This window comes from Maniola hyperantus, chromosome 2 (assembly GCF_902806685.2).
Source record: "Maniola hyperantus chromosome 2, iAphHyp1.2, whole genome shotgun sequence".
NCBI lineage: Eukaryota > Metazoa > Arthropoda > Insecta > Lepidoptera > Nymphalidae > Maniola > Maniola hyperantus.
The window spans coordinates 11701561-11713893 of NC_048537.1; the positions used below are offsets into that span (position 1 = coordinate 11701561).

A 12333-nucleotide genomic window follows, 5' to 3' on the forward strand; every position below is an offset into this window, starting at 1 on the left:
TATTTCTAATTAAAGATTTTCCTAGTTCAACTTTGTCATTTTCTTAAAGAAAATTCCATTTCCAAACATAATTATTGTGAGATGGAAATTCCCAAGCGAAAAAAATTAAAAAAATCATTATGTAGACGCAAAATCGACAAGCTCGCCAAACAATTATGTGGGCTCTATGGAATCGAAGGTAATAAAAGCGGTGGGAACACAGGAACTCGTTAGTAGCCATTGAATGTTTCTTGAAAGTAAAGTGGCCTAATCAACCGATCAGTGGGCAAACAGCGTTCCCCTTTTTCAGGAACATTCATTTATTTTGAAGTTGTTTATTTACTGTTACTGTGATATTAAATTTTAACACAATGGCTGATGCTAAATTAACAGATAGACAAATTTCAAACCTCCTCCTCTTTGTCCTCTTAGGGGATGAATTTTTCAAAAATCTTTTTTATCAGATGTCTATGTCATAAAAGCTATCTTCATGCAAAATTTCAGCTCGATTTCAGTTTGAGCTGTGCGTTGATAGATCAGTCAGTATAGGTAGGTAGTAGGTACCTATGTTATCTTTTTCATAGGTGATTGTTTAACTACATGATGCCAAGCCAAAATTTAATAGGCACTGAACAGATTTTATGCATAACCACGCTAAAGTTATAATACTGCAGGCAAACTTTTGGTGCACAACTTTATAATTACCGTCCACTTTTGTGATTCACAGCAGGTCTCTTGTCTCTGGATACAGGATAACATTATACGTGCTGTCTACACTTAGATATATTATGGAAGGACAAGTCTATCTATGATAATTTAAATATTATTATCCTGTTTTTCGAGATCCGTAGTAAACAAGGAAATATATTTCTGTTCAGTTTTGTTTATTAAGTACAGCCATTTTATTCAGAAGCTAAAGGTGTAAATTTTAAATTTGGCACAGTTGTATTATTTTTGGTTTACGGTAGGTCAGTTTTTTATATACGACAGTCATAACAATAAAATTTATTAAATCTTTTAAAATCCTACACGGGTTTTAAAAAGTTTTGAAGAACCTTACATTATCAAGAAAGAAAGAAATATGGGTAAGTACTCCATCGAGCTTTGATTTGAAAATTTTCAAACAATGGGAAAATCTATATCGACACATTGAACAGGCTTCGTTTATAATAAAAGGAAATCGTTTGAACTCGAGAAGCACATTTTACTTTTCTGAGCTTTATCGGCAGTTTACTATACAAGACCCTCGGGGGTCTTTAGGGGCCAAATTGCTATAGAATGACTATTCAATGTGGCTTCGAAACTGCCCGCCCGTAGTTCACATAAAGTCTGGGCTTCATGTAACTTCAACAAGTAACTCGTAAAGTTTAATACGTGTTGCATCGTGATGAAGTAGGTACCTATACTCATGAAGAAAGCTTTAATGTTTCAAGCAGTTGTTTCAAAGACTTCCCCCATTGTAAGACTTCAAAGTGGAACAATGTGTCAGAGGATTAATTTTGCGTGTGCTTAACTAAACTTCTTATTCGAACACTCGTGTTAATTTATTTGATTAACTGATATTGAATGAGCTATTTTATATGACGTACCTATTCAAACAAAATCACAAGTTACCTACTACGATAGGTACTGAACTGAACTTCATTGATTTAATACCAACGATCTTCATGTAGTATTTTAGTAGGTATAACGCACATGTCATTACGAACTTTTGTCTGTCTGGTTTTTGCTTACAACTTGGTGACGTCCAGCTAAGCGTCACACTAATTTTGACTGTTTCATAGATCACGTTTATTGTTTGAAATAACTCTTCTATAATCTATAATGATGAGTAGGTATAGTACGTGACAGATTGGCAATCGGGGTATGAGGCGGGGGGACGCTCCGCACACCCGCACGTCACTCGCGCTATCCCGCACCGGGTTAGCGTGGGGGCTGGGCGGCTGTGTGGAGTGTCCCCACCCCCGATTGCCATCTCGACTGTCGCGTAAATAAGAAACAAAAATATAATAAGGGATGCACAATTTAGTTTTTTTTTAATAAGCAGAATTTTCACCGAACTTTTCTCAAGATTTATCTGTAGTCAGTACATATCTTGTGGGCAAAAAATCTCTCTCGGAAGGCGAGTTTTCATGCGGATAAGTTTTTGTTTTAAAATGAAATCAGATCTAGTTACTCGTTTGCGAAGCTGGAGAAAACTTTGATTTATTATATTTACAGTTACCACAAATTTAGCGAAGCGCACTTTATAAAGTTTCATAAAGTTTAATATCAAATTGGCGAATAATGATTATTTACCGTTCTAAATTATAATATAATTGGGCAAACTTTTGGCCCTTTACCGGGAAATATGTTTGAAATAAGGCTTGTATGAAAATTATACTATCGAGCAAGTTTTTGGTTCTTAATTGAAAATAAACTATGTTGGGTCGATATGAAATGAATGAATGAAATGAATGAATGAATGAATGAATGAATGAATGAAAATCTTTTTTATTCGTATAAACTTTTACAAGTGCTTACGAATAGTCGGATGCATCTACCACTGGTTCGGAATGCCTTTCCTGCCGAGAAGAACCAGCAAGAAACTCGGCGGTTGCTCTTTTCAAATATTTGATATAGGTACAAGATTATGCCATAGCCCTCGGCAACCTGGGCGGTCTACTTGGCTTCTGGAGTGAGCTTGGATGGCTGGAGTGAAGACTTCGGCGGGGAGGGGTGATGCACGCACAACAGACGGAAACGTTTAAGTGCGGAAACCAGCCCAGAATGAAGAAAGAAAGAAAGAAAGAAGATTATGCCATGTATAAAATAGTATTTGCAGTCTTGTGCGTTGCTGGAACGAGCTGCAGGCCAAATCCACGCTCTTTTATCATTTAGATAATCTTCAATTGTGTAATATGCTTTTTTCAGGAGCATATTTTTAATAGATTTTTTCAACTTGTGCAAAGGTAAGTCCAAAATAGTTTGCGGGATTTATTATAAAAGGTAATACCCATACCCACAAATGACTTTTGGACTTTCCTGAGGCGGAAGGCAGGAGCTGCAAGTTTGTCTCTGTTTCTAGTTAGCCTATTGTGTAGATCACCAATTTTCTTGTAACTAAGAATATTTTGTCTTACAAAAATTATGTTATTATAAATATATTGAGAGGCTACAGTAAGGATATCTATTTCCTTAAATTTCTCTCGAAGGGAATCGCGTGGTCTTAAGTTATAAATTGCGCGTATTGCCCTTTTTTGTAATACAAAAATTCTCCCAATATCTGCCGCTTTACCCCATATTAAGATTCCATAAGACATAATACTATGGAAGTAAGCAAAATATAATATCTTTGCGGTTTCCACGTCAGTTAACTGCCGAATCTTTCTAACAGCGTAAGCGGCAGAGCTTAATTTGCTAGCAAGAGTTGATATATGGGTGCCCCATTGAAGCTTCGCATCTAAGGTTATCCCCAAAAATGTTGTAGTCTCTTCTATTCGTTATTTATCATTAAATTAATGTTACTTGTGCTCTTGGTATTGGGCAGTGCGAATTCAACACACTTAGTTTTTTTTTGCATTTAAAAGTAAATTATTTACGGTAAACCAGTGAGTTACCTGAGATATGGCACTACTTACATCGTCAAAATCGTCTTTATTTCTATCAACTTTAAAAATCAAAGACGTATCATCAGCAAATAGTACAATATCGCAAGTATTTTGTACAAAATATGGTAAATCGTTTATGTATACCAAGAACATGAAAGGACCTAGAATAGAGCCTTGAGGAACACCCATTAGTGAGGCTGATCCGGATGACTTTACATCGTTAACACACACTGTTTGAATACGATTACCAAGATAAGACGCAATGAGACCAAGCGCAGTGTCTTTGATTCCGTAGTGGCTCAATTTAACCAGGAGAGTCTCGTGCTCAACGCAATCAAATGCCTTGGATAAGTCACAAAAAATACCAATGGCATTCTGTGAGCCTTCCCATGCACTGAATATATGCTTTAACAGCATTGCGGCCGCGTCGGTTGTTGATCGACCTTTAGTGAAACCATACTGCTCAGAATGGAGTAGCTTATTTAGATTAAAATGCCGAAGCAGTTGGTTGAGCATGATTTTCTCAAATATCTTGCTCAGTGTTGGCAAAATTGAAATTGGCCTGTAATTATTTGGGTCACTTCTGCAACCAGATTTAAAAAGAGGTATCAATTTACTACATTTCATGAGGTCTGGAAAGGATCCTGAATCCACAGATTCATTAAAAATTATGGCTAGATATATAGTTTCCTACGTTATAGGATGCGTCAGATTTTAATTTTGTAGTACCTATGTAAGTAGGTAAATTATTTATTTGGCCTAATTTAAAAATCTAAAAGACATCTGCGCCGTGAATGTTGATCCGCTTACTAAGTGATAACTAAATGAATGCTATCCAAATTAATTTGACATCAGTTGGGTCTACATTGCTGCTTCACTGAGCGATATAACAAAAAAAAAGGTTGTGGCCTGCATGTACAGATCGCGCGGCGAGAGTTTGGCTTTGACCTTCGGGTGGAGGGGATTACTGCGCATGGGTACTGTCACGCACACAATACTTTTCCTTTTTTATGTACCAGGTTGGATATTTGAGTGGGTCAAAATTCATGTACAGTGGTAATAATGCTAGAAAATAATACGAAATAGATAAACTTCTTCATTTATTAAAACTATTGATAGTTATTTTACTTATATAAAATGTTTATTTCCTTTTAAAGTTTACAGAGACAGCGATGAAAATTCTAAATAATTGTTTTTTAATAAAATTATTTATTCCAAGATACATGTAAAATTGGTACATACAAACAAAAGAAAACTTAAAATAATTATTAAATACAAAAGTTAACATTAAAAAAAAGTCTTAGCAGCAGTGCTATTCAGATTCTGAATCAGTTAAAGGTTTAACGCCTTCTATGAAATCACCGCATGGTCCAGTGGTGCTGCCGCGACACGAAATTGTGCAACGTCTTTTGCTTGTTGAGGGTCCGGGTTCAGGGCTTCCTCGGTTGCAGTTGTCATCATCATCATCTTCATAACCATCATCAGAATCATCGTCTTCGGAATTATCATCGACGCGAATTATAAATTGCTCGGTAAGTAAATCAACTACATGGTCACTCTTGACGTACTCTTCTTCTATATCTTTTACCTTTTTACATATTTTTCCCCATTCCTGGGCACCCATTAAGGATACTTTTTCTTTGATAAGTTTGGTACATTCTTGTAAATTCCATTTAACATTTTTGCTAGCTACATATTGTTTAATAGTAGCCCATGCCATTTCTATGGGGTTGAGGTCTGGATGGTAAGGCGGTAATCTCAATATGCTATGGTTTGCTTCTGCTAAAATTTGATCTATTGAAAAAGTTTTAAATCTTTCTTTATTAGCTTTTATCAAGTTGTACAATTGTGGCTTGAGCATTGTTGAATCATATTGTATGCCTTTATCAGTTAGCCAATTCTGCATATCGGCTTTTTTGGTATTGGAGGACGGTGCTAAATCCCATTGTTTATTGTGGTATGAAGCGTTGTCGACAACCACTACAGAATTGGGTGGTAGGTTGGGAATTAATTGTGTCCTAAGCCATTTTTCATAATTCTCGTAATTCATGTTGTCGTGATAGTCCCCTGTTTTGGTGCCGGCTTTAAAAGTTAATAAAGCATTTGGTATAAACCCAGCTTCAGATCCTGCGTGGACTATCACGACTCGTTGTCCTTTAGAAATGGGTTTTTTTAGTCCTTCCGTAGGGCCATCGCTCCAGGCTTTGGTTGTTGAGTGCGATGAATCTACGTAGGATTCATCTGTGTAAACAATGGGTCTTCCTTCTTGTCGATATTTTCTTATTTTACTTAAATATTCAATGCGTTGTAATCGGATATTCGATGTTTCTATTAGTAATTTACGGTTGTTTTCTGTTTTTTTCCAGCGAAATCCTAACTCCTTTATAATTACACGAAGACTTGTTTCTGACCCTTTAAAGTTTATATCTTCCTCAAGTTTCTTTTTTAGTTTCCCAATGGTGGGAAGTTCATTATTCGTCTTGTGAAAATTGTGTATACATCTTTTTATAATACCTTGGTCAAAATTATCAATATTCGTAACTGGTTTAGCTCTGGGACGTTTTTTTCCAGGTGTTCTGAAAGTAATTAGCAAATCGGAACTCTTGGCTTGATTTGCGATATTTTTTACAGTTCCAATTGAAGTCTTAGTGGCCTCCGATGTCCGTTTTTGAATTTTAGCTAATTTACTGACTACACAATTTAATTTAGAAACAGTTTCCATTTTCATTACCTGCATAGTCTGTATAGTTTGGTTATTCTCCGACTGACTGAGTAAAGAAGCAACTTCCTCAATCTGACTTCGAATTTGCTTCAATGAATCGACACATTCGTCAGCTTCTTTCTTTAAAAAGCAATTCACGTCATATATCATTTTCCGTGCTTGCCTTTTTAAAACAATGTTTTTTTTACGCATTTTCAAATCACTTTTTAATATTTAACAAAAAAAACTTAACTGACAAACTTAAACAAACAAACTCAACAAATAATAACAATCGACAACAATAAACAATTAACGAAAATAGCAATTCACTTGTGAACGTGATTGTACAACACGAGTGCGCGGTACGTCGTATCGATGCGAGAGGCAGGGAACGACTGGAGCAGTGGAGCGCCAATCAGAGCACCGCGTGCGCCTACACACCCGCCCCGCACCCCACTAATTGCCCGTTGATACCCAATTTCTGATTTCTGCGCAATAACGGTCAAAGCCAAACTCTCGCCGCGCGTACTGTATCTACCTACCTAGTGACGATCAATGAGTTAGCGAATGACCACCTGGGAACTTATACTTTATCGACCCATTTTCTAATATTATAGTAATCTTGTTGGTAGGCACTTTAAAAAAAAATTAAAGTAAGTACCTACAGGTATACTTACCTACAGGATGAAAAGTAAAATAAGTAAAACATTCAGCGCTCTAGAATGAAAACCGCAATATTATCTAATTTTAAATGCTAAAATCTGTGATGAACGAAAGGGACAAATGAGGCGAAAGTCCTGACACGACGCCCCCGCAACAAGATCTACTGATAAAATTACACAAATGCTAATGAAAGTGGAGCTGCTTGGGCAAGATTAGCGTCCTCTGTGAAATTGCTCCTGTTTACCGTCTAATTTTACCCCTAGCACTGGAGAATTTGCAACTATGTAGCTACCTCTTAAATTCTTGTGAGCGTGTGATGCGAAATATGAATTTCTTCATCCATATTACATTAAAATGGGAAAGTAATGTACGTAATATAAAAGTTTAGGAATAAATACCTAAAAACAAAAACAAACCTAATCAGTACCTAACAGTGTTTATTCAGCTTGAAAGGTACCCATGCATCAATAGAACACGAGTAGATATCAATAGGCCTCATACACTTTTGACTACTTTAACAATAATACCTACAGATAATATTACTAAAGTAGTCAAATCTCTTACTCTCCATTTACTCTTAATAAAGTAAAATAAAATAATAATAGAATAATATTAAAATGTTATGTTACTCCAACGAGAAAATGTAAATAAGAAGCATTGGTAAAGCATTATTTCACACTAGGTGATATAAATTACATTATAGACATTCGAGTTTACAATAATCCGCTCAGGGCTAAAAATTAGTACGAATGTTAGGAACAGCAATATACTAATTAATTGTGAAAAATCCCCATCGACTAGATCCCTAGAAATTAGAACAAAATCTTTTATTTCATTACTAACATAATATTAGGTATTATGAAATGTTGTACTTAATAGAAATGAAACTGGCATTCCGCAAGAAGAATACAGTCTAGCTCGCTGGTTTTCATATTTTTCAAGTTAATGCGAGTATAATTTATACGGGAAATAAAATGAGCTCCGCGAAAATAACTTCGCATTCGGGAATGGTGGATAACGGCTAAGGTATACAAAGATCTGCAGGTTTACGGGGGGTGACATCCCAGATTTGTAATAAACAGGACATAGGTACTCATACTGTAATATATCATACCACTTTAAGGGTTGCGAAATGCGATACTACATATACTGTTTAACAATGCTTTAATTGTGAAGGAAAATATCGTAAGGAAACCTGTATGTCTAGGATGGCCCAGCGCGGATTGGCAGACTTCACTCACCTTTCAAAGCATTATGGAGAACTTCCAGGTATGCAGGATCTGCGTTGGACACAGTTCTGACGCACCGCGCTGCGGTTGGCGTCGTGTTGTTGGTTTTAGCCTTTAGTTAAATTTAAATGGGTAAGTGGTTTATTTAGGTAAGTAAATAGCGATTGTTATAATGAGAAAAGTTACAATCACAATGTTATGACAACCCTGTGTAATCTCCAGTTAGGGAGGCAGCATAATCCCGTCCTATGAGTGTTTATTTGATATTTATTCCGCCTGCTGTCCCCGCTAATGAAACTCTTCCTTTGTTATCTTTGTACACATTATTTATACACATAATAAATGATAGCCTCTATTAATTATAAAGTCTGCAATCCTCGGGAACCGCACGCTATGCTACACAATGGTATTCTGATGAGATGGATTTTTAAGTTTTGTTTTCAAAGGATGATATACTTTCACAGTGGGAAACAATGTGAAAATTAGTGCAGCAGCAAAAATAAGAAATTCTTTTGAAGATCTTGTTTTCCAAATTGTCGACGGAAAGTAACTGTACATAAAGAATAAGCAAAATCTATTATAAATCTCTCATTATAGGTATATTTTAAGCAGTAACAGACCGCTTTTATTTACTTTAATTTACCTTCTATTCAAATCACATTCTTTGTGCTTACTTATATTCAATTTTTTATACCGATAGTCATCTCGACCTGCGTACTACGTTCCTACTATCATTTTCGTAAAAAAGCGGATCATGCCGATAACACATCGGTAAGCTTTACTTACTTTTTTGTGGGACGTCTGCAATAAAGTAATAAATGTCCCGTAGGTATTCTATTTTCGGCGAATTTAATCGGACCGACTATATTAGCGGTCTGCCTCTTAATTAATATTTTCAATATTCCACAAAATTGTTATTTGAAATTTGTTCGTATTGAATGCCAGATTAATCTACAGTATGAAATTCCAGATTGCTATTTATTTTTAATCCCGCAGAAGTCAGGACTGTCATAAAATATATCCATACTTTGTTACGAGCATTCTCTCATTATGAGTCGTAAATTCAACGCGTAAAGTTAATGTTACGATTTCCATACATAAAACCTTGATACTGTTTATTAAAGTATTTTCATACTTAACGTGTTAGACTAAGAGATTGTGTTCGGCTGGGCTACTTCAGCCTAAGCTTCATTAGTAACCAAAGAATCTAAATCAGTATAAGCTTGACTTCTCAACGGCAGCTATGATATGCTCCATTAATGCTTTCATTTACGCAAAACCTGTCCCCGATCTTCTAGATGGAAGCTAATTTGCTAAAAAATATTCGCTCAGCTGCTGGAATGAAACTAATGCTCAGTTGATATTTGGGCGTTTTGCATGAATATTTGCGCTTTAATTTATTTCCCTTTCACTTCCTGTGCTAGTCTAAAGATTTAAATGCCAGCAAATATCAGTTAAAACGAAGCAGATTTATGTCAGCAATATGCCAGCAAATGTCAGTTAAAACGAAATAGATTTATGCCAGCAGTATGCCAGCAAATATCAGTTAAAACGAAACAGATTTATGCCAGCAATATACCAGCAAATATCATTTTAAACGAAACAGATTTATGCCAGCAATATGCCAGCAAATATTAGTTAAAACGAAACAGATTTATGCCAGCAATATAACGTTGCCTCGTTTTAACAGCATCTGAGTATAGTAAAAATGCGCTCTATAGAATATCCTTAGGTACCAGTACCTACCGATTAAAAGTTAACATAATAGTAATTCAGTCATAATTATTTTAAAGCGTAACGTTCATAATTATAGTGTTCTCATGATGAAAGACCCCGCCAGGGTTGAAACATTTGATTATATTCTAGAGGAATATTCAATCTTTTTGTACCATCAAATCCTGGTAGTATTTGATTTTTATTTGCTATCTCTTTGCCCACGACGTTAGATCTCATGAAGTTATAGAAAAATAATATTTCTCGACTGGTTTATTTATAGTACTCCTGTAAGACCTTTCCCTCTCTATATATAAATTGAATGAGAATCAGGCTAAGACGGATTATAATCTTCCGAAGTATCTGTACCTTGTTTATTTTCTTTTCCAGAGAAATTTCGGTATTACAATTTCAGCATTTTGTTTGCCTAAGTCGAAAAGGTAATTTACTTATCTATAAACACAGTTAAAATAATAAAAGGGATAGGATATTATTTTGATATTTTTAGTTAATTTTACCGTTTTAATATAGATCGGTATTTTAAATATTGTATTAGGTATACCTTCCTTGATATACCAATCTAGCGAAATTGGCTGGGAAGTGCTCTACCGGAACACATCAAAAATATTTTATGATCCATGTTACAAAAAGCTCATATTTTCAGTTTTTTATGTTCCTATCTACATTCCATCCTTAATAATATTATGGTTATAGGCCTTTGCAAAACTATGCTAAGAAGCTTAAGCAGTTAGAAGCAAGAAAGAATAGTTTCTCCTGCGTTAACTCTCGTCAAGAAATAATTGCACAAACTATTGCAAACACTCAGTATTGCTGACAGTCGTGAGCCTTATCTATTAATCACTGTTTTCTTAGGACAGTAGATACATAATATTTAACTCCCATATCCTTCAATATACAAACTCGACTAGGGTATTGGATTTTAGATGTTATACTAACAAGAAATGTGTAAAAAGACCAATGTCCAGAGCAAATGTTTGGAGAGTTATAATCGATTCTGACAAACGCGATGTTAGCAAAGTTAGCAGCGAATATGGCGCCATGTACGAAGTTGATTCCGTGACTACATTGCATATGCCGCTGACGTCCACCCATATGAGATAAACTTTTGGTTTATTTGCTTTCAACAGATTAACATAATGTTTTAGTTGCTAGATAAATATCATCATCATCATGATCAACCTATCGCCGGCAGACTACTGAGCACGGGTCTCCTTTCAAAATGCCAAGGGATTAGGCCATAGTCTACCACGCTGGCCCAGTGCTGATTGGCAGACTTCACACACCTCTGAGAAAAATATGGAGAACTGTCAGGTATGCAGGTTTCCTCACGATGTTTTCCTTCACTGTTAAAACAAGTGATATTTGATTGCTTAAAACGCACATAACTAAAAATAAAAAATCCAGAGAAGATGAATCCAAGAAATTGTGTGCCCGGGATCGAATCATCGACCTTCCCATTATGAGGCGGACGTCTGAACCACTAGGCTATGTTAATGGTGGAACAAAATCTTATTAGCTGGGATATCATATTAGTAGGTATACTCTAAGACTTGATGGAGACATCATGTTTAGCCATCCAGGTCTATATTTTGATCTAGCACAAAAGTTGCGACAGTCAAATTGCTTGTCGTGTAAACTGTGCCTTTTATCCAATAGCAAACTGAAACTAGGGTGTTTGCCTATTTTGTCGCGATAATAGGTAAGTAAGTATATCATAATCGCCATATTCTTCTAAACCTATCAGAACTCAGTTGCGGTCTCATGATGCTTGTACAGATAGAATATCTCGCAGAATATCTCTTCTGTACTTTTCATTTTCAACGATTTCTAAAAGACTGATGTTAGTACTTACCTAACTCTATTGTAGTGATATAGTTATATTGACAAAGGTTTTGGTAAATTAAATAAAATACCTTTTAAGCTAAGACAAATCTAATAGAGCTCTCGTCTCAGTCTGAACCTATACAAACCAAATACTGCAGAGCAAAGTAATTATTTTCTAGTACATACATACCTCGTACGTTACACAGATAGGTATAGTCCGCGACAGGTCGAGATGGCAATCGGAGTATGAGGCGAGAGAACGCCTCGCACACCTGAACGCACCGGGCTAGCGCGGGAGCTGTGCGGGTGTGCGGGGCGTTCCGTCCCCGATCGCCATTTCGACCTGTCACCGTACACCTATCTACACTATATATATATAATATATAATATATAATATATAATATATATAATATATAATAATATTATAAAGAGGAAAACTTTGTTTGTTTGTTTGTTTGTACTGAATAGGCTCAAAAACTACTGGACCGATTTTAAAAATTCTTTCACCATTCGAAAGCTACATTATCCACGAGTAACATAGGCTATATTTTATTTTGGAAAAAAATTGGGTTCCGTAAGATATTTGGGTTTTTCGGACACAAGGTGTAAAAAA

General features: G+C 35.7%; 2 protein-coding genes across 8 annotated transcripts in view; one reads left to right on the top strand and one right to left on the bottom strand.

The window, feature by feature from the left end:
• LpR1 (Lipophorin receptor 1) overlaps window positions 1-12333 on the top strand; it is a 232665-nt gene that overhangs the window by 141954 nt on the left and 78378 nt on the right. The gene's annotated exons all lie outside the window — the stretch shown is intronic.
• LOC138403603 (uncharacterized) lies at window positions 4594-6441 on the bottom strand. The gene has a single exon (XM_069504790.1). The coding sequence runs from the start codon at window positions 6439-6441 to the stop codon at window positions 4882-4884; it is 1560 nt and encodes a 519-aa protein (XP_069360891.1). The 3' UTR covers window positions 4594-4881.